The sequence below is a fragment of the Dendropsophus ebraccatus genome, chromosome 9 (assembly GCF_027789765.1).
Source record: "Dendropsophus ebraccatus isolate aDenEbr1 chromosome 9, aDenEbr1.pat, whole genome shotgun sequence".
Lineage (NCBI taxonomy): Eukaryota > Metazoa > Chordata > Amphibia > Anura > Hylidae > Dendropsophus > Dendropsophus ebraccatus.
This window is the reverse complement of record NC_091462.1, coordinates 34,295,664-34,319,954: the sequence shown is the minus strand read 5'-3', so window position 1 is coordinate 34,319,954 and position 24,291 is coordinate 34,295,664. Positions and strand designations below refer to the sequence as shown.

Here is a 24,291-nt window from a genome sequence, read left to right as displayed (position 1 = left end):
TGACGCTTTCCCTGCACGTACAGTCACAGACACTGCTGCCGCTTTCCCTGCACATACGGTCACAGACACTGCTGCTGCTTTCCCTGCACATACGGTCACAGACACTGCTGCTGCTTTCCCTGCACATACGGTCACAGACACTGCTGCTGCTTTCCCTGCACATACGGTCACAGATGCTGCTGCTGCAATGTGAATGGAGATTAATACACAAAAATTTAAGGATAGCTATAATCTTGTCTCTAATTACTGACAGCGAGATACATACTTATTACTGTCCAACCTTACTTTGCTATATCAATTAGGAAAGGTGAACTAGTGGCTTGCAGCACATAGAGCAAGTGTCACTAAGTAACATTGCAATTATTCTTTTAAAAATTTTCACCGGACTTCTCCTTTAAGGCCTGTGCTGGTATATTACTGTAACTTGAAGTCCTAGGGTTGTTGCTGATATTAATGTTACGAGGGCTACCTTGCCCAAAAAAATGTTGCCATCTCAAAACAAATCCCTTTGCTTGACTTTTTTCAATTGATAGGTTTTAACTCCAATTCAGCTGGCTTAAAAAGGAGGCGAGATAGAGGCATTCAGTGCTTGGCTTATGCATTTCTTTTCAGGTTTGGGGGTGGTAAAGCATGCTGGGGGGCTATTAGTGTCAAAGGGCAGAAGCTTCATCTAAATGTTCCAGATAAGCAAATGTTATAGTAAAAGAACTACCACCTACCGGGGTGTGAGATTGTTCCGTCAGCTGTTTCTCCCACAGTTTCAATCGCTTCTCTCGTTCTTTCAGCTCTTGTTCCTTGAAGCTCAAGTCTCGCTCCAGTTTCTTAAGCCTCTCCAGTGTTTCTTCAATTTCACATCTGAAATGTTATTATCCAGACATTAATATAATATATACCCTGCTTCACACATATGAAATTATCAAGCGGCGTCACAGACTATCACTGTCTTCCGACATTGAATTACTGCATCTACACTAAAACAAACTCAAAGTGTTACTGACAATCTAAAAAACATTTCAAAACATTGATTGGTCAGAATCTGGGTGTTCAGAACCCCACCAGCGAAGAGAAGGGCATGACCGAGAGCTTCTCTTCTCTGCTTAATGCTATACCGGTCTTGTTGTAGAAGTCGGAGCCCATAAACTTACTATACACCTCGACCCGTGGACCAAGATCGAGAGAGAAGTGGTCAGCAACATCATTTTCCCAGCTCTATCTGGCGACTGGTGGGGGCCGGAACACATCAAAAATTTTCATGTCTGTGTGATATGTTAAAATGTTAAAAAGTAGTGTCAACATATACCAGTACTTTAAAAGAAAATATAATTATTAAAAAAAGATTACTGTATTTTCCTGTGTATGAGCCTACTTTTTAACCCAAGAAAATCTTCTCAAAAGTCAAGGATAGTCTTATACGTCGGGTGTCGTCTTATAGGGCGATTGCTGAAAAACTTTGGAACCGGACTGGAGAATCTGCGATTGCCGCATACGGTGGGGGGAGCTCAAAATGACCGCATCCCTGCCATATGAGGCGCCCGTATAAAGGACAGAGCAAGCTGCAGGCGTCCGGGGTATGGAAAAAAGAGATACGGTAGTGTGGTGCTGCACCCAGAAAAACACCTCTCTTTCACCTATCTGGCCGCCCTTGGCCCTACCGGTATTACTGTACCTCCTTCTCTGCCTCTCAGATCTCGCTGCTGTCTGATGTTTTTTCATTAATTTTTATTGGTGTGCGTTGGAAAAGGGGTAGTCTTATACGGCGAGTATATCCCAAACTCTATATTTTAACTGGAAAAGTTGGGGGTTGTCTTATATGCCAGAAAATACGGTAATAATTCATAGCAGTGATCTCTCAGTGACTGTTGCTAAACTACAATCCCCAGCTGAAGCTGTAATTGTTTAAAAAATTAGTTAACCTGTTGGATTTAACAATATTTTTAACAAGTCGAAGAGATGTTAAAAGTTTTGATCTGTTGAGATCTGAGTTTTCAGACCCCCAACAATCACTGGGGACTGTCTCCTGCCAGGGGCGGATTAACTTTACCATAGGCCCCGGGCTGTTCACCAACCCCCCACCCCACTGTAACTATGGCAGCACTAGCCTGGTGTTCATAGTACAGGACAGATAATGTCATGATGTCCTGATTTGTGCAAAATTGCCATTAAAAAACAGTGATTTTTTGCAAATCATGGCAGAACTGTAGCCAGGAGACAATACACCACTGAAAGTATAAGTCTTTTTGGGTGGTCATGGGCCCCCCAGGAGCTCAGGGCCCCGGGCTGCCGCCCGAAACACCCCTATTATAATCCACTACTGTCTCCTGCAGTGTGATGGAGAGAGCAGCTGTCTGAGGAGAGAAGAGCTCAGCTGAGCCCTTCTCCCAGCTCATTCTAGCCAACAGCAAGGCATTTTTTTCCCCATTTTGTTTTCCTATAACCCTTTTAGTTTTTTTTCAGAATTTGGGATGTATGATTTAGCATTTTCCTTGGCAATAACAGTGTTTCTAGTCAACGCAGAGAAGGTCTTGTCTTACCTATTGTGGACAAAATAGGGGGAAGAAAACTCATTTTTAAAGGGTATGTGTCACCTTTATTTTCTTTACTGATACAAAAGTCAGATACAAAAAAATCTTTTATTTCTATTCAGTTTCTATTTTCTGACTGTAATTTTTTATTTTTTTTACATTTTGTACATTGTTATGGGGGCTGATATATTGCCTGGGCTGATCTTAACAGCATTTAGTGACATGCTTTACAGCAAGACTCACGGACATAGATGACAATAGTCAGAGTCTGTCCCCTTTAGATGGATGTGAAATATTACCGAGCGTGTGACCTGTGAAGAGGTTATTTCCCAGGGAGCTGCCACTGTCTCCTCTATCTACTGGTGTCACATGTCACTGCAATACTGTACAGATCACTTTATAGCAGCCTCCTCTTATCGCCACAGACGCAACATGAAGGCTCAGCCTAGTTTTAGCCCCAGTGGACAGAATGAAAATGGCAAGATTTCAGAATTATTTTATAATATAGATAGAAAAATGGAAAATTAGGAAAAATGTCACCAAAAATTCCTAAAAAATATGTTTAACATGAAACATTATTTAAATAATAAATCATTTTCTTATAACATATTCCCTTTAAGATTCAAAGCTAAAACTTATAATCCAGTGAATACTGACAGGTGAGGCTAATTATAAATTAATTACAGGTTAGTCTGATTTTGTCCTTGGTTTCAAAATGAATACAGAAACTTTTTAATCATTCTCCTAAGGAGTTTTTATTTTGTTACTTTTGTGTTTTTGTTCATCAAATATTTCAGTTCATATACATCAAAACCATTTCACTTAATACTTTATTTCACTCTATGTTTTACAGTTGTGCTTAATGTTTAGGGTGAGGTGCCAATAATGTTGACTACACCTGAAGATCCACTTCAAAAAGAAAAGCTGTTGTAGGTATCGTACATGAAAGCAAATGCATTTTTAGTAGTCTTCTAACTGTATGGTCGTATTTTTGGATGGCTGTTATTTTGAGGCAAAAATACGGCTGTATTCAGATTTTTAGGGCCATAAATAAAGAGCATAATTATTATTTACGGCAGTAATTATCAAAATACAGCTGTATTTGCGCCTTAAAATGATGACTGTAAAAAGAAAAAAAATTGTATAAACGTTGTACAGCTGCAATAAGATAGTGATGTTGGGATTTTATGACTATTATTAATAATACAATAAATTAATCATTTGCAAAAAGAAAAACAATCACAATTAATACAGTAGATACAAAAGAACCTTTCTAAGATTTTGAGAAAAAAAATTGTGTTCTCAAAGACGACTACTCTCAATAGATAAAAAAGATATTCATAATTTAAGGGATTCAAAAATATTTCACAGATTAACCTGTTCTAGATCATGGGTGAATGATGGGAAAACCAAAAATTATTTTTTTTAGAAGAAAAGACCAAATGAGAAGGTAGTTAATGAATGTTATGAAACCTCATCCTCTTCTATCCATTGTACCTTGAATTTCTGTATATTGTAAGTAGAGTTTTATATCGTTCTTTTGATATTTTTGACATTAAATGTTAGTAAGGCTACAATCCCACATCTTTTTTTAGGCAAAAAATTACTTTTTTTGATAATGACAGCTGTTAATAATGATCATGATAATTATTAATGATCATCGTTATCAAAAAATTCAGTTATTTCCCCTAAAAAGACGTTATGGGAACATGGTCTCAATCTGCCCTGATCTATCTAATGGCTGGTTAGATATCTGTAAATAGATATTTACCTACCTGGACATTGCCCATATGCTGAATATTTCATTTGGTCCTTGGCTACGTCTGTTCATATGCTAACAAATCCTTGATCGTGACCTTAATATTAAGTCATGTAGATTCTGTATTTTAAATTCATATTGTAAAAATGAAGTCCACAATAGACGGCTATTCTCCAGTCCAGCATTCATATTAAAACTAATGCAAGTGGGCTGGCACTTTACATTGTGGGGCATCAAACATAAAACTATAGGACTCAAATAAACACCGCTTTGTCAGAAGCTCTGGTATTTCGCTATGGGAGATTAAATATACCATATATGGTCAAAGCCCTAACAAAAAAAAAGACTTTTTATTATACTTTTTATTTTTTTCAATAAAAGTGGGACAAGAGCACACACAGACCACATGGTAACATATTCATAGCTACAACAAAGAAAAAAATGTCCTTTACAAAGGCCAATATTTTTTTATCAGGCAATGCAGAAATATAGATTGGGTTACCGCTAGGAATTAAAATATACCCCACTGGCAATCGGTAGGCGTCCAGCGATGGGAATTGTTCCAGAAATAAGGATCTAAGCAATCTGATCAAATGAGAAGATGACTTTTTTTTTTTATACAAAGATTTTGATATCTCAGGTTTCAATTCTACATACTGTTCTTTTGACCTTTTTATAAGCTCAGAGCAAGCCTACTTTTTTTGGCAAATGCCTCTCCGCTGTCAACATTACAAAACCAGATAGATGGCCACCTATCACTTAAGACAGATTCGCTACAGAAGCACAGAACAGCAGAAAGGTTTGATCTCACCAAAGTAAAGACTGAGACGGTGGTGAATCCTCATTAAATAGTACTTACACAATGAAAGGTAAAAATATAAAGAAAGAACCCCCCTCCACCTTTTTTACGGTGAAAAAAAAAATAACCAATTCACTTCTGAAAGTGCACGGAAAATATTTGTTATTTAATAGGGGCTATTTTTATTGTCTATTGTTATGAAGAACTGGGGAAATTGGGTTAAGACACGAACAAATGTTGGATTAGTGACGCTACATTAAAAATGCCTAATTTAAAGGTAACTTTTTATTATTATTACCCAACCAATAGCAGACAATGGAAATTATAACTTTTTGAATTTTTTTTGTGTGTGGTAGTATGGGGAAATGGGGGGGGGGGTTTAAAAGTTTGGAAAAAGTTTTGTTATAATATTTCTAATTTAAATATTACTGAGACAGAGGTTGCTGTGTTAGCGCAATTGGACTCTCTATTCACATGTATTCTGTTGGGGGTTCAAATGTACTTAAATGTACAAAAAAAATTAACCGAACATGTTCTTCTTTCCATCAAGAACGATTATAAGTCAATGGAATGCATAATGCCTATCAGGACTTTAATAAGAATCGAATGGAATGTACATTTTCAATAACTGTCAGCATGTGTTCCCTATGGGAAGGGGTAAGATGTAGACAGAGAGCTCTGATGCTGGCTTATCCCTTCCAGGACAATAGGGTTGAACACTCAAAATACATCACGCCCAATCTGTCTACCAGTGGCAACAGTTTTGACTTTAAGTCTGGAAGGTGGTACGAGATCAACTGTGACCCGTAGTTACCGAGGTTAACCTCGTGCCCTTATACCAGAGGTAGGAGAACAAATCGAGATATGTAGTGAGGTCCTCAGGTAACTATTTCTAATAAGTAAGGCAATGGGATAGGTGATAATGGAATAATTACCTATTAAGGTTTGTATTTATTAAAATGGTGAGTATATTAAGCAAAATAGGTGTTTTTCATATAAAAACAAAGAACATAAATCTTATGATATATGTTCTTTGTTTTTATGTGAAAAACACCTATTTTGCTTAATATACTCACCATTTTAATAAATACAAACCTTAATAGGTAATTATTCCATTATCACCTATCCCATTGCCTTACTACTACCTCACTACATATCTAGTTTTGATTTTAGTATAAGGTGTATAAGCAACTTTTGGAAAACTGTTTTCCTCCCATCAGGATCTTTTTTTTTTTTTATTTATTTATTTTTTTTTACTCAAACATCCAGCTCCAAATTATATTACTCTATACATCATGGAGCTCAGCTTCTCTCCCTCTATTATGTCTCGCTCTCAATCAAGGCAGAAAAAAAAATCAAAGGGAACATTCACTTTAAAGATTTATTGCTTTAAAATATAGTAAAAATGTCTTGATAAAAGTTTGAACTGACAATTACAATTTTTCAAAATTCCTAATTATCCTACAGTACATAGGTAACATATAGGTATAGTAGGTTTGTAATATAATGTTACTAAATGTCAACCTTACTGACAGTGTTCACATATAACCCTAATGTTATTTTTTAGACTCAAATTACCTCTTTAGTCATTGACCACTATTTGTACATGTTATAACACACTACTGTAAAAAAAAACTTCCAAAAGTATGCTTTGGGGATTTATTATAATTACATATATAACTAAACATCACAAACAATGGCTGGATAAGCTTTTTAAAAAAAATAAAAAATTTATGTGTTTAATTTTTAGTTTTTTATCTTAAATGTGCGTAATGCATCTACACAAAAAAAGTTGGTAAAGTAAAAAAAAAATATTTAAATTTTTTGGGGAGATATAAAACTGAAAATTGTCACATGCTTATGTATTCACCCCTTTTGCTCTCATGACCCTAAAAAGTTGTAGTGCAACCAATCTCCTTCAGTGAAGTGAAGTCTACCTGTGTAAAATCTAAGTGTCACATGTTCTTATGTTCGTACATTGTTTGTGTTCGCCGATCACGAACAATTTGATGATTGGAATGGTTATACAATCATTTTTGAACATATTTGAACTTGTGAACTTACGCAACTGCGTCATTTACACTTTGCACCTGATAATCTGCACGCATGTGCGTAACCCTAGACCAAAACGTACGCAGTCTGTAATCAACAGCGTAATTTACGCTTTGCACCTGATAATCTGCCCGCATGTGTGTAGACCGAAACGTACTCTTTTACTATACGTTTGTTATTTGATAATGTTTGTCGAACACGAACACAAAATGATCACAATAATTTTTTTTATGTTCATGTTCCGGATCCGAACTGAACATCGGGATGTTCGCTCATCTCTAGTCACAATATAAACACCTTTTCTGAAAGGCCCAAGTGGCTACAACAGGCACCACTAACTAAACACCACTATGAAGACCAAGTTGATCCCCAAACAAGTCGAGAATGAAGTTGTTGAGAAGTACAAGTCGGGGTTGGGTTTTAAAAAATATCCAAATGTCTTATGATCCCCCAGAGCCCCATCAAATCCATTATCATCAAATGAAAAGAACATGGTACCACAACAAACCTGCCAATAGAGGGCCACCCAGAAAAACTCTAAGAGTGGGTAAGGAGGACCTTAATCGAAGAGACAGCACAGAGACCAAAGGTAACTCTGAAGGAACTGCAGAGTTCCCAACAGAGACTGGATTTTCTGACCATACAACCACAATAAGCTGTACACTCCATAGAGCTGGGCTTTCTGGAAGAGTGCCCAGAAAAAAGCTTTTACCTACAGCCAAAAATAAGAAGGCTTGTTTTGAGTTTGCCAAAAGGCGGAAGACTCCCCAAATGTATGGACATAGGGGCTCTAGTAAAATGAGACCAAAACTGAACTTTTCAGCCATCAAGGAAAAAGCTATGTCTTGGGCAAAACTAACACATCTCATCACCCCAAGAACACCATCCCCACAGTGACACATAGTGGTGACAGCATCATGCTATGGGGATTCAGCTGAAGAGGCTGGGAAACTGCTCCGAGTCGAGGAGAAGATGGATTGTGCTAAATACAATGATATTATTGAGCAAAACCTGTTTGGTTTTGCCAGTGATTTGAGAAGAGAACGGAGGTTCAACTTCCACCAGGACAATGACTTAAAGCATTCTGCTAAAGTGGTTTAAGGGGAAACGTGTAAATGTATCGCAATAGCCTAGTCACAACCCAGACATTAATCCAATTGAGAACATGCGGTCAGACTTGAAGATTGCCATTCACCAGTGGAAACCATCTGACTTGAAGGAGCTGGAGCAGTTTTGCCTTGAGGAATAGGCAAACATCCAAGTGGCAAGTTCATAGAGACTTGCAGCTGTAAGTTCCGCTAAAGCTGACTCTACAAAGTACTGACTTTAGGGGGGTGAGTAGCTATGCAGAATAAACTATTTGTTGTTTGCTTCACAAAAAAAGAAAAGAAAATGTTCCAAAATGTTGGCATGTTCTTTACATGAAAATGATAAAAAGCCTCAAAAAAATAAATTTTAAGGCCATGTTCACACAACATATATTCTCGTAAAAGTACGGCCGTTGTTGCCGATTGCAACAATGACCGTGATTAATATGAAAATATATGTTACGTTGCCGTCTATGGGATCCTGGGCCGGGATCTCTAGAGGCGCCGTAAAAACTGACATGTCAGTTTTCAGAGACCGCTATTCATTGAATAGTGGCCGCAGAGAACCTGTCAGTGCACAAAATGAAGTGCGTGGCTCTGGCATCAGAACTCTTATCTGACATCCGGCTGGGTCACGTAACGGCCAGTGTCATACAATGTGTGAACAAAGCCTTATTCTAGGTTGTGAAAAAATACCAAAAAAAAGGCCAAAAGGGGTGAATACTTTCGCAAACCATTAGAAGACTAGGTGCACACTATGTAAAAATGACGGCCAACTTTCATAATAATGGGCATCACTACGCAAATAACATGCATTATTTTTTAAGTAACGTCCATTATTTGCACAATGACGGCCGTTATGAAAGACAGACGCCATTTTTACATGGAGCCTAGCCTAAATTTGTCATTTCTATGGTTTTCATGCACAATGCAGACTTTTTGATAGAACAAACATTTACTTTTACTTTATTCTCCATAAAAACAAAGTTGAAGTTTGCATTCCTTAACAGTAGATGGAGCAAGAAATTACATTTGCCAGTGAGAGTTCATGAGCCTCCTAAATCTTTTCTACACTTTCAAAATGGGAATCTTGCTATTTATACTTGCGTCATGTGATCCAGACCTGGAGTCACTTTTTCCATTTGCACCATTGCAGCTTCAGCCTCCTAAACTTCATTTGTAATTAAGGAGACTGTTAGTTTGTTTGTAACCTCTGGTTCCCGTCTATCGGCCGCAGTCTCACTGTTCTCTGCATTTCTGATTGTTCTGCTCAGCTTTTCGTTACAAGCTTTGAATACTTTGCTATCTCTGTAACCGTTTTCCCTGGACAGGCTCCATCGTTTCTTAATATAGCCTGCAGTGGGAAACTTGTGGTACCAATCCCCCTGATGATACAATGTGGTTTGTAATGTCTTTTTTCCAAATACTTAAAGAAGCAGATGGCTCCAGATTATGGATGGACGAGGCAGGGAAGAGATACAGTTATTATGATACAAATAAACTATGATACAAATAAACTATAAAACAGACAAAGTTATTTTGACTTCGATGTGTAAGCCGACTTCATAGGCATCTTAAAATTTAAAGGGTTATTCCACCATTGATATTCATTATACTATTTGGACCATCAAAATAAAGGATGTTTGCCCTTCGCATCTTGTTAAAAGAGTTATGGTGCTTACTGACATAGTATGATGCCACCTAGTGTTCAATGTGTATATAACTGAGTGCTGGTGGACACACATGCTCAGTCAGTCATTATCCACACATATATTTTACAATTTTATTATTACTTTATAACAACTATTAAAGAGTGATTCTTACCTCAAAAATTGTCCCCTATTCTCAGCTGAATGGAAGCCAATTGTCCCCTATATTAATTGAGTGTCAGCCCAAATGCATGCCCTGCTCTCCACTTATTCTTTAAGAGGCTTCCAAACCTTCAGTGCTTAGCAATATCTAGAAGTCCCATAAAGAATGAATAGAATGAAGGTTGTGTATGTATCCTGCTGCACCATACAATCAGATGACCTCTGTTCTTGGCATTGGTTGAGTCCTAACGGTCGGACCCCTACCAATCTGCCCTCTGGTTAGGAGATAACTTGTGATCTTGTTATAACCAACTTTAACAGCATTTTGAAATTTTTAGTACTAAAATGAGTCACTGGTGAATGCTATAAACTTACCGATCTCCTACCCACACTCCCAGGACCCCCAGCATGCAGCAGAATTTGCCTGAGGAAATTGTGGTTGCTGGATCATTTCCTGATGGCAGCTATTCAAATGAATGGCCATCTAAACAATATGTGGATAACCCGAGTCCCCCAGAACAAAAGCATATGGATATCTAAAGGGCACATGGAGAAAGGTTGTTCTAATTTTCTCTAACTACATTCTAGGTCAACAATGGATAACAAATTCTAGCAAAAAAAGAGAAAATCAAATGCACAAAACCTACGAAAAATAAAGTCCTTGCAGGTTGACGTGGCTCCTTTAAAATCAATAGAGCCGCGCCATAGAGGCGGGGTTCCTCCAGTGCTTCACCCACAGTCGGTGCCTGTGGATGGAACGGCGCCATATGCGGGAACTGTGGGTCGCAGTTTAAAAAAAGTGGTGCGGCACCGGCTTTCCTGCGCCTGCACCGTTTTATCCATGTGCAAAACTCAAAGCAAATGTACAGATGGTACATTTACTTAAAGATAATATGTGTGACTCGAAGAAACCATTATTCTTACCTCCACTCTGCTTTATTATGCAAGAATGAATTGCACTGGTCTGGCAGCTTGCTGTCATTCGACATGGACTCCAAACTTGAAATAATCTGTTTAAATGATGGCCTTTTCTAGAAAACATAAGAATTGGGAGAACTGATATAACTACAATGCAAACATGAAGTGAAAATTGTAAAAGGTTCCTCTGCGATGGAAATAAGACATCACAGTGGGGGGGGGAACACATTGCTCAAATAACAAAGATAGGTGTCCATATATATATATATATATATATATATATATCTATATCTATATATATATATATCATGTAAAGCAGTGAAAATGTTGTGTCTAAGTCATGAGTTATATCCCATTGGGGCTGTATGTCGCTCATATATCTCAGGAGACTGGCCAAAGGGTATGTTGGCATATACTGCGGTGATCCTAGTCACTTTAATGGCTTTTAGTCTATTCCCCAAATTATACTATTATACTATAGGAATTGGCCCACAGCGGGATTAGTACATATAATTACAATGTACAGCCAAAACGCGTTGTGAGCCTACTCATAGTTGCATATTTCTGGGCTTTTTCCTTGCTAGTTAATGAATTGGCAGGTTCTTTCTGCTGTCATGTTGGCATGGATTCAGACACGACGGAACAGAAAATTACAGTACAACACATGTGTGAAGTTCAAAATTCCATCCACATGTAGCATAGATTTTCATGAGATACATGATGGAAAATGTTCGAATGGATATCGCTCTGTATAATAGAGACAACGATCAGCTGAGGAGCCAATTAGCGGATGATCGTTGTCTATCAACATGTTTAAAAATCATCGAAAGTTCATAAAAAGGTACATAGAAAAAATTAACATGTTGCTTACCTGTCCGCTGTCCTGGCTTGTTTCTGTGTCGTCCCGCTGACCTAAGTCACTGCTGACACTTTTAAACCCGTCTCTGCCAATCACTGGCTGCGGAGCTGTCCCATCTTGGTTAGTGATTGGCTAAGTGGTGCCTGTCACTACGAAGATGGGTTCAAAGGTGTCAGTGGCGGCTGTGGCCACTGGGGAACGCAGAAACAGGTTGGGAGGACAAGTGCAGTGAGGTAAGTATAATTTTTATAATTTTCTATATGGCACTGAGTACATAAAAGCAAAGGCTGCATAGACATCCTTAACAATGCCCATGCAGCTCTTGCCACATGATCACTGAGCTATATAATAGGCTCTGATCTAGCAAATCTGTGCTCACTTACACCCCTAAGATAGACTTTTTTAAATTTGGTTTTCACACTAGCGAAGTAAGCATTTATAGATGGCTTCCAGGCAGAAAAATATGCCACGCTCCCTTAGGGTGCCTTCACACCTACCGGATCCACAGCGGATCTCACTTCTGTGGATTCTAAGCGAGAACCGCTGCGGATCCAGTATCAATTCACCCTTATGATAGCACATATTTGCAGCGGGATTGACATCCCACTGTGAATATGTGCTTTAACTCCCTGGTGGCCGCAGCCCCGCCGTCGCATCCCCCATCCCCGGCGGCGGCACATCCCCCCATCCCCGCCACATCCCCCCATCAGCCCATCTCCGGCCCGCTGATCTGAGCGGGACCGGAGTCGGCAGCCTCACTGCAGCCGCGCCGCCGAGCAGGTACTGTATGCTCTCGGCGGCGGGATGCGGGCGGCGGCGGGCTGGGGGTGGGCTGATGGGGGGATGTGGCCGGGATGGGGGGATGCGACGACGGGGCTGCGGGCACAAGAGAGTTAAAGCACATATTCACAGCGGGATGTTAATCCCGCTGCGAATATGTGCTATCATAGGGGTGAATTGATACCGGATCCGCAGCGGTTCTCGCTTTTAATCCGCAGAAGTGAGATCCGCTGTGGATCCGGTAGGTGTGAAGGCACCCTTAATAGGATATATTACAAGAATTCGTGTATTTACAGGTACTTGTAATTTATAAAAAACAATAAAGTAACACCATAAAGCAAGTCATACAAATTCACAGGTTTAAAGACATAACAATACAATGATACAGCGCATGCTGAGATAATAACCATGTTACAATTTGGACACACCATAGCCTGCAATTTCAGGGAATTTACACTAATATAGTAACACGAAGTAATGTCACCACGATGAGTTATGCCAAATAACAAAAGTAGATGTAGTTTTTGAAGACAATGCTGTGTTGCAGTGTACTGTGTTGCAGTGTACTGGAGGGCTCTGGCCCACTTGTAATGCACTAAAGATGATAATTAGCATTGTAAGTTTCATTGGATTTCAGCCCTGCTCTACCAGGGGATTCTAACAGGTCAGTGGTGATTAACCTGCTGATTGGTTCCCATCATCAGTGAGATTGGCGTTCGTTTGCAGAGCCTTTACAATCAATTGTGCAACTGGCCCACGTGAATAGTCACTGTATAATTACTATTAAATATTAACTTCATGATAGTTGCCTGTACATTCCTGTTTGCATGGAAAGATGTGTGGGCAGCTACAGATTATTTTAAAGGGGTAGTTTAGCAAAAAAAAAAAAAAAATTTAAATCAACTGGTGCCATAAAGTGCTGAACTACTCTAATGCCTGCACACAAAAAAAAGAAATCAAGGCTGATCACTGGCCCTTTTACACAGCTGATTATCTGCAGTGAGTGCTGAGGCCCGCCAATAAATGAACTATATAAAAGGACCATAAAGCCCCTTCTATATTGGCAAAAAGTGTTGGTAGAAACGCTTCTTCAGCCGGTAATTGTAAAAAGTAAAAAGTAAAAGTAAAAGTCTCAGCGATCAGCCTAGGACCGGGCAAATGCCTGCTCGTCGGCTGATCGCATCTTTTGTGTAGCTTCAAAATGTATTGCTATCAGTCGCACATCTACCTGTGTAAACAGGGGATGTGCGGCCGACAGCAATATATATAGAACGGCCACACGAACAATACAGGGATCATTTGTGCGTCCTGGCTTTACAATTAATTGTACCTGCTGAAGTCACTGCAAACCCGCGCCGATCTCACTGTGTCCTTGCACGGCCCCTTATCGGGCCGTGTAAAAGGACCCTGACTGTGTAAAAAAGATGATAAGCAAGTGAGGAACCGAGCACTAACTCCATAGTCCTACACAGACATAAAAAATGAAGTTTCAGTTGGATACATAATATTCCTAAATAGATTGTAATAAAACCAAATACCTTTGCTTCAGCATCCCAACACTGGCGCATCAATTCAGCAAAACTTCTAGGACAGGAGCTGGGAATGGTCAACCTCTGAAAACGAGAAATGTGAAGGAATTTTTGCATCTGCTCAATGATGTAAAGAAAACATATCCAGAAACGCACAAGGGTATGTTCTTGTTTGAAGCCTAACATTTCCAATACTTTTGGGAGAGAAATCCACTGTAAATTCCACATGGAAAATCATAGTTTTTATAAACTATTTTTTTAAATAAACCTTTTTATTAAATTTTGTTTACATTTTAAAGTTTTATTACCTTTAGGCTATGCTCACACACTGTAAAATATGTATGTAAAATAAAATGTTCACACAACGTAAGTTCAGTATTAATCACGGCCATTGTTGCCGATTTTCAACAATGGGCGTGATCAATACTGAACTTACATTGTAGAGGGAATCCCGGCCGGAGTGTATAGACATAGTATACATAGGATTGCTAGCAGCCCCGCAAAAAACTGACATGTCAGTTTTCTGCAGCCGCAATTCATTGAATAGCGGCTGCAGAGAACCTGTCAGTTCACACAATGGAGCAAGCAGCTCCGGCTGCACGCTCCATTGTGTGCAGCAAGATATTCGGATGCGGGCACATCCGAATTCAGCGGAAGTGAAGATCATCTGGCCAGAACTGCAGTACCGGCCAAAATGATCTTCTCTGACACTGGCTGCTCTGTGACCCGGCCGGGTCATAGAACGGCTGGTGTCTTACACCATGTGAACCCTGCCTTATAATGCGCTCTACTGAAGTCAATGGGAAATTGGGAGGGCAGTGCACAGACAGCTATAGTATAACAACCGTAATTTAAGTGACCGTCCAAATAATCAACATGCTCATTATTTACCACCTGCTTTCCCTTTTTTATCTGTTTATTCATTATTTTATTTTTACTCATATTTAGCTTTTATTGTACTGTGTGTGAATCTAGCCTTAATGGGAAAAATCTCATCAAGAACTAACATATAAAGTTTTGATGCAGATTTTACCTTTCCTATTATGGTTAATGTGCTGCAGACTTCAAGCAGATTTGGGTTATGTTCACACACTGTCAAAATAATGTCCGTTTTTATTGGATGGGCATCATTTATTGGTAAATAATGGCCGTTATTTTAAGAAAACGGCCATTACTTTGATGGTATGTGTGCCCTATGATGCTGAATCCATATTAAAATTCACATTAGAAAATCAGTGTGAAAATATCCTTTGGTGAACTTTTAAAGGATTCCTCTAAAGTTAGAACAAGTTTTAGCGCTTTCTAAATTGTCTCTTGACATTTCCAACTACCAACAGTGTGGCAGTCATTGCACAGTGATATCTTGAAAACACATGGAATGACTCTGTCACTGAGTGATCGATCACTTGTGCCGACAGGCGGGGAAAGTCTGTCCTGTCCTGTTGGATCGCCCATCTATGGATAGAGTCTGCTCTCAGGCAGGCTCTATACATAGATCACCAATAACACCGATCTATGCTATGCTATGGCCTAGCATAGATCAGTATATGCAATCTATTGATTGTATGTTTTACAGTGATAAAAATTATAAAAAAAAAAAAGTTTTTAAGAAGTATTAAAAAACCCCTTATCACCCCCCCCCCCCAAGTAAAAGTTTAAAAGACCCCCTTACCCATTATAAAAATAGAAAAATATATATTTTTTTAATTTAAACATATTACATATTGTAGCGTGCACAATTTTCCAATCTATTAAAATATAACATTATTGTTCCAGCACGGTGAATGGCGTAAATGAAAGAAAAAAAAAGACGCCAGGATTGCTGATTTTAATAAATGATATATCGGAAAAAAATTTACAAAAGCGATCAAAATTTTTCTGTTACACCAATATGATATTAATAAAAACTAGAGATCATGGCGCAAAAAAATGACACCCCAACCAGCCCTATAGGTGGAAAAATAAAAGCGCTATGGCTCTTAGAAGGCAGGGAGGAATATTGCATTAATTTGACCCGGACTTTTGTGCATCAAAGGGCTCTGTCTTGAAGGGGTTAATTAAAAAGTAGATTGAATTTAATAGTAAAAACGGTGAACTGTGTGTGAACAACTAAAAAATAACATCCAATGTTTGCAATAGACGCCCGAAAATAACTGTCATGATCATTATTTTGACGTCCGCGCAGACAACATCCATTATTTTATACACTGTGTGCATTGGACGTCCATCATTTCATTTGTTTCATGTGTTACATTGAAGTCAATTAAATCATGGCTGTAACGGACACCTTTTCTCTTTTTTTGATGTTGTGTGAACATAGCCTTGGGGTGTTTAGTGAATACCCTAACCTGTGGACCAGACATTTTTAACAACACACTGTAGACTATGGACACAAAGGATAATCACACACTAACATTCATCTGGCCCCAAGAGATGTTGTAAAGCAAATGTGGGAATGGAATATAGTAAAGCCTGGAAAGATCAAATACTAACTCTGTGGACCCTTTTTAATTCCGTTTCATTTGGATACATTGCTGTCATCACTTTCCACCAAAACACTTTACTGAGATGAAAGCATTAAGCAATTACAGATGTAACAAATTCTGCCTCCATGATTGACTTTCATATATATGGCGTCTGGTGGCCACAAATAGAAACCCTTCACAGATCCATTACGATCCCTATCTACTGTTTTCTTTTACATCATGTACATTATACTTAAACTTATCAGTGTTTTATGTTGCAGACATCTCACTGTCTCCTTTTTTCTGCGGAATATTACCAAAGAATGTTGATCCCGTCTGATCGCCACTTAGGGTCAGGAAGGAATTTTTTCCCTTTTAGGGTAGATTGGCTTATGCTTTATGTTCTTTTTTCCTTCCTCTGTATTAATCAGGTGAAGCAAAGTTTCCCCATATTTTCTTTTATCCGTGTCTTATACTACTTGGTAGACCTATGGATTTTCTGAATCCTTTTACGTATTTATATAATTCAATTCTATAATTGTTATATATCATATAGTAAAATATTATATCATGTGAAAATATTGTAATCAAAAGATAAAGTAGTGGCACTCACCAGTTTGTGCAGGTATCTTTATTTCAGTGACGCATGGACATATACAAGGCGGACGCCAGGTTGGTGCAGGGTACAAGCTTGTTTCGCGCTTCTGCGCTTCAACAGACCCCAGCGCAGAAGCGGGAAACAAGCTTGTAACCTGCACCAACCTGGCGTCTGCCTTGTATATGTCCATGCGTCACTGAGATAAAGATACCTGCACAAACGAATCACACTGGTGAGTGCCACTACTTTATCTTTTGATTACATTGTTACCAGACGGGACTGTATTATTTGTGAGCACCCCAGGATGCATCATTCATTACGGGATTTTATAACTTAGTCCTCATCTACACCTGTAGTGCCGATTGCTTCTGATCCCATGTGAAAATATTATTGGTTATTCTGATATCTAGTAAACTTACTCTACCCCCACAACCCCATATTGTAGGTCTAATCTGGCAATCGCACCTTTACTATATAGGTAAAGTACAATTTATATGTGAAGAAAACACAAACTTGTCAAATGTGCACTAAAAACAACTGGTCTTAAGATAACACCTTGCATGCTGTAAAATGTATGAGACCATGGAGACTGGAAATGGTTGAGAATTTTGTCTCTATGGGCTTGGACAGGTATTGAAATGCGTCGGTCTTCTGCCTTTAGACATCGATTTTTTTTAACACTTTTTTTTTCACGCTTCAATAAATTTTTGATCTCATGAATTTTTGGAGCCGGAGGACTTCTCTATGTTTCTTTTTAATTACTTCACAAGCTGTCTTTTTCCTACCGTGCTTCAGTATTGGACCATGTGCACACTTATCTACCAGTGAGTTGACCTAGTTTTGCGTTTTTGCCTCGTCCTGTTTACAGGTATTGGTTGTAGGTGATCATAGTTTGTATATAGACAATAAGGTCTATAGCACTTGATGATATATTACATGAAGATTCTAATAACTCTTTATACATCACTAGGGTTTTTATATAGACTATAAAGCTCGATGATGTATTACATGAAGATTTTATTAAGGGTATTATACATTATGAATGATCTGCCACTGTGCTCCCTCTAACCAGCCAGCTGACACATCTCCAAGAATAATACTATTATAGTATATGACATAATCAAAGCGGCAACTCAATAAAAGATCTGGGTTGCTGGGATGCAAAGATTGCTATGGATTGAAATTATCTGTTGCAAGGTCAAGGAAAATATATAAATCTCCACTATTAACTGAAAAAAGTAAAAATGAACCAAAAAAATATATAGATTTCTAATATTTCTACCAGGTATTGAAGTATTATATCGACCTACAAAGTAAATTCAACTGCATGTGGAGCACCTTAGAAATTAGAATGACCTAAGCGTTCACTTTGTGACTGGGTGACCTTGGCACAGTGAAGGTCATTGATGGCGACTGGCGCAAAGATAAGAAAAAAAAAAAAAGTAGTCCATTGCAGCCAATCAGTATCTCGGCGCCATATTCTTTTAAAATGACGGCTTTAAATAATTTTCAATTTTATTTTTTAGAAATGGACTAGGCTTAAAAAAATGGCTACTAATGCTTTTTTATTAAGGTATAAGAATAAAAATATTAAAATAAATAGTTAAAATGACTACTGTATTAATATAAGATGGTGCACACGACCATCACAGCGCTGCGCTTAAATCTCCGAGCAGAGACGCTTAAGAAAGTTTAAAAAGCAGAGATTTCCCGTCTGATTTCTCCAGCGTAGGAAGTGTTTACACCACTAAAGACTTCATTCAATGGAAAAGCTTTGAGGAGGAACCTTGCCGTTCAGCCGCAGCCTTGCCAATACATGTTATGAACATACCTTTAATGTGGAGTTGAACATCCTGCGGGAGGCTAAACTGTAATTTTCTTTATTTTTTTTTTTTTCTTCTTTTATTTTTGAAACTCTCATCTAAAGTGACAGCTTCTTGTAGTAAAACGTCTCCTGCTGGGAGAGTTAAGTTGAAGTAGCTGAAGGTCTCTCACTGAAATATCAACTCCTGGCCAGTAAAAAGATGCCCAAAATCGCGGGAGACGGAGTTAAACTGGTCCCCTACCTTGGACGCAATGGCTCCTTTCATCACGAAGAGCAAACCCCCAGGTTACCCTATTGAGACTGAGAAACTAGTACAGTAGTTCTACAATTTTTGATCTACAGCATCACGATGTGAAGCCGCAACAATTAGATGTAAAGGGTCCATTCATGAGGAATAACATCACTTTGACCCTTTGTGTTAGCTCCTACTGGTAATCTTTCCATAAGCGTTGAACTTACTTTCAATTTGAAGAAGATGAAAAAGTCTTTTGCAAACCCCCAATACTGTTTTCATATCTATCAACTGTATCCGAGGAAAAAAAAGTAGCCTTACCTCATTTTTTTCTACCACGAGCCAAGCCACTTGCAGTCCTTCCAAGCCTTTAAATGGAACCTCTCTTGTTAACATTTCCCACAAAACCTAAAAAGAGCATAAAGACAATTCACCGCATTTATCACCTAAACGGCACAGTGTATATAAATAACTGTGTAACATCCACAGTCTAACTCGCTTACTGCCGACAAAATATTTTCTATAAAACGAAATGTTTGAAATCTGAAAACGTCAGATTTGGTGTAAATTATTAATAACATTTGAGTTGCTAAATATAGTTAAATTAACAAAAAAAGGTAAATAAAAGAAACTGTTTAGTCAGAAAATAAAAAAAAAACATAATAATAATATAAAATATAAATACAAACTGACTAATGAAAAGTAATTATTTTAGATTTTTACAAAGGGGTCTAATAAGCACATATGGGATATATACATGTCACCTAAGGTTATTTAAGATTTCTAAGAGTTAATTTGCTATGAAGGCCTGAATTGAGTTTTCATTAACACCAGATCGCTAAATATTTAATTTCACTACTAATGGACTGTTGGCAAGGAAAATTTTGTTCAAATTTTTGAGGTTTGGATTTTTACGATGCCATGAATATTTAAGAAATTGTATATCCCTGAATATACACACTTGACAGAGACTTGGAAACAGAAAATATCAACACATACCCATTAAGCCAATAAACCAAAAACCAAAAACATGAACTCAATGGAAACAGTAGAGAATTATTGAGTGCATCAATGGAAAACCTGTCAACCCATGACAAAGAAGAAAGTATCTACAATGGCCATTTCTTGTAAAGCCTTTCATGAATGTTTAAGAATATGTTGTTGAATTAGGAAATTTAGTTTTTCTAAAGCTAGCACTGAGTAGAAAAAGTTTAGTTTTTTTTTTGTTTTTTTTTAAATAATATATCTTCAAAATATTACCAATTCAACACAATAGACGTACTATTGTATTTCAGAAGTAGGCATGTGAACTATAGGTAGGTAAGGTGTAATGAAAGAAAGTAATTTGGCACAACAAATTCATATGCAACACTGCTGAATTCTAATTGTCATTTCAGAAAACTTCTGACAAGTCATAGAGACATGTCAAAAGATTCTAATAATGAGTGGGGGCCTGGGTGTTGAGACCCCCACCAATCATCAACCAGTGGGGACAAGCACACAGCTTACTAGGTCTTTTCATGGAGCTGGTTTTCATCGAGCATGAGAGAGTGTTCAGCCATGCTTCTTCCTGCTGGCTGAGTGCTGTTTATAACCCGTCTTAGAGACCATCTTTAGTGGGTATGTGACAGTGGGGAAAAACAGCGCTGAGGCGCTTGCTTTTCCCTGCAGGTTCTAATGATCTGTGGTGGTCTCTATACCCAGACCTTCACCGATGGACATGTCATATTTTTCTAAAACGACAGTCACGCTTTAAAAGGGAATGTGTCATGAGCAAATGACTTATTGTCTAAACAATGTTTTTATTTTAAGCATATCTTTAAAGAATTTTTGGTGACATTTTTTCAAATTTTCTATCTATTTATCTATCTATCTATCTATCTATGTATTAATCTTGCAGTTTTCATTCTCACCACTGGGGCAAAAACTAAGCTGAGACTTCCTGTTCTGCTATAAAGTCATCTGTACGGAATTACAGCGACATGTGACACCAGTAGATAGAAGAGACAATAGCAGCTCTATGTGGAATGACCTCTTCAAAGGTCACAGAGTAAGCTCAGTAATGTTTCACATTCATCTCAAGGGGACAGACTTTGTCTATTCCTATCTATATCCATGAAACTTGCCGTAAAGCATGTAGCTAAATGCTGTTAAAAACAGCTACCCCAAGATGGCAGCCCCTTAATATATTATTGTAACCTAGGGTACAACAGACTTGGCACACACCAAGTATGGTACACATGTATTTTTTCACTTGTATGTGACTCCTCCACCACCCTTATTCATAATTAATAAAAAAAAAAAAAAAAAAAAGAAAATGTTCTTACATGACTGGAAAATTAAGAGAGTCTTCGCTATCAGCAGCTGCTCTTCATGGTTAGTCATACTCTATTTACTAAGGCTCACAATATTGTAGACTGGACTGAAGTATAAATGTTACTTACCACACCATACGAGTATGTGTCACACGTCTCAGACACTGGAAGACTCTGGATTACTTCTGGTGCCATCCAAGGAAACGTCCCTACAAGGGACATATGAGTTGTATGGGAATGGAACCTTGAGGCACCAAAGTCACAAATCTAGATAATAAATAAAAAGTTTATTTAGAAGAGAATCTTTATTTTAACAAAAAGGAGATTCTGTCAAACATCTACATCCAAGCCATGCTTGTCATCTTACCTTCAGTACTCCATCGAAGGTTATCACAACTGGAAAAAAACAAGAGAAAGATTTCAGCACCATATACAAAAGAAAAGTCCATCAAATAAATAAACAAAGAGCTACTGTCATTTAAAAAAAAAAATACATGGCAACAATTTTCATCAGGTTGGGTCTGGGTGCTGAAACCGCCAGCGATCACAAGAAAAGTGCTCCACTGAATGCTTCTCTCTCCTCGCGGCAGAAGGCGAGCTCCATGGACTTTTTAAAGAAGCTGTATCCTTCAGCAAGAGAAGAGGTGGAGAGAAGAGTGCTCAGCCAAGTGCTTGTCCCTCCCTACTCGTTCTAATGATTGTTGGGGGTCCCAACACCCAGACTCATACCGATCAAAACCTTTGATACAAATACCAAGACCCTTGAAGGCAGGACTCTCAAGTTGATAAAAATGGATGATTTCAACCAAAATGTTAATTTGTGTGAAATTTAGCGAAAAATTGTTTTAACTGTTCATCATTGCTTAAAAATAAGTTGGTAATATTTTAAATTTTGATATTACACTAAGGAACCATGGGGTCCATCTAGGTCACAGGCATATTGCATGGAGAGGAGGGTTCCATAATATGGTCTTCTCCCCGCTTGTTTTACTGATCAGTCAGGGTTTGAGTGTTCTCACATATCAATGACAGGTACCCTTTAAGTGTTTTTTTTCCCCATAAACGACTTGATAGGTGATACGATGTATGACCAAGGAGATGCCCTACTGCTTGGGGCACCACAATCACTAGAACAGGAGTTTAGAATCTCCGGTTCTTCCTTGGTGCATGACAATGGTGAGCAATGATTCAATGAAGCGGTGGCCAATCATACATAATAGCAAATTTCTCCATTTAAAGGCAATGGGGTTGATGGAAAAGAGCAAGTCATCACAATACAGACTAAGGGTAATGTCAAACATGGTGGACCTACTGAGAATTAATGGTGCTTACAGTGCCCCATTAAACCCTCAGCAATTTGCATTGAATCATTAAAACAATCCGCAGAAATATCCACACATTTGGTATTGCAAAAAAATTATGGTGAGACCCATGGCAAAAAAAATTTCCCCATTGCTAGGACTGTACATATTTACAGACGTCAAGGAAACACTTATACATCCTTTATAATGAATGGTATATATTACAGATCTGCAGTAAATCGCCAAATTAATGAATTTGTTAGTTGTTATACCATAAAAACTATAAAAAGCTGTTTTCTATTATTACAGTTGTATAACGCTGTCACAACACACATACAAAATACTAGAATACTTTACCATTTCTCGACTTGAGATCTCTGTGTATTACGCGGATTGGGGCTTCCATGTGTAAGTAATGCATTCCTGTTCACAGGGAAAAGAACATTATGAACCAAAATAAAATCATAATTATTTCAGTATAAGCTTTCTACACAGCGGGGAACAATCCTGAGTGATCACTTACAGACTTTCTCTAAGAGTAAAGACTAATGTGATAGGATTTGCTTTAGTCCAGCTTAAATACAATAGCTGCATATAGTAGAGATTACTGGGGTTATTACAGACGTATTTACCTGTTATATTCCATTTGGTGGAATTACTACAGTTAAAAAAAATGTTACTCAACTAATGTACCATAACAGTACAAAGATGTTCTGCTTTGGCAGTCCACCACATCCCTTACAATGCCACAGTGCTTTATCATTACAGGAGCACTTGTGCAAACCAAATACAGTGTTTTATATCCAGTGCCGTGCCTATGGGGCGGAGCATCTAGCCAGTGCCTGTCTGCATCAATATTATGAAATCCCTTAAAGAGAAGCTGTCACCACACCCCCTCCCCCCCACCCCTGTGTCGGAGCAAAGCCCGGCCGACCCCCCGATGCAAAATCCACGGCAATCAAAATAATGCAGAAGTGATAGTTTATTTTACAGTGATACAAAAAGGTTGTATACTCCGACCAGTATGAAATATATAAATGGTAAGAATAGTAGAGATCGTGACTATAAAGCGAGCTTTCGGCCCATCCCGGGCCTTCCTCAGGCTAGTAGATCTCACTTGTAATACGTGCGTCTAAGATCACGGTCCACCGTGATCTTAGACGCACGTATTACAAGTGAGATCTACTAGCCTGAGGAAGGCCCGGGATGGGCCGAAAGCTCGCTTTATAGTCACGATCTCTACTATTCTTACCATTTATATATTTCATACTGGTCGGAGTATACAACCTTTTTGTATCACTGTAAAATAAACTATCACTTCTGCATTATTTTGAGTGCCGTGGATTTTACTTCTTATGGATGTACATGGTTGAAGAACCATAACCCACTGAGCACCAACCAAGAAACTAGAGGTGTGCAACACTGATTTACCCTACAT

The 24,291-nt window shown here is 38.3% G+C and overlaps 1 protein-coding gene across 4 annotated transcripts in view; it reads right to left on the bottom strand.

Annotated features, from left to right (window-relative positions):
- Positions 1-24,291, bottom strand: part of MAP3K20 (mitogen-activated protein kinase kinase kinase 20) — a 150,710-nt gene that overhangs the window by 57,765 nt on the left and 68,654 nt on the right. For all 4 annotated transcript variants that reach the window (XM_069982942.1, XM_069982944.1, XM_069982943.1 and 1 more), the window contains exons 5-11: positions 23,211-23,276; positions 21,920-21,948; positions 21,682-21,819; positions 19,559-19,645; positions 14,127-14,201; positions 10,956-11,062; positions 720-855 (exon numbers count right to left, since the gene is read on the bottom strand). In XM_069982942.1, coding sequence (XP_069839043.1) covers positions 720-855; positions 10,956-11,062; positions 14,127-14,201; positions 19,559-19,645; positions 21,682-21,819; positions 21,920-21,948; positions 23,211-23,276 — 638 coding nt within the window. The remainder of the gene's footprint in view (positions 1-719; positions 856-10,955; positions 11,063-14,126; positions 14,202-19,558; positions 19,646-21,681; positions 21,820-21,919; positions 21,949-23,210; positions 23,277-24,291) is intronic.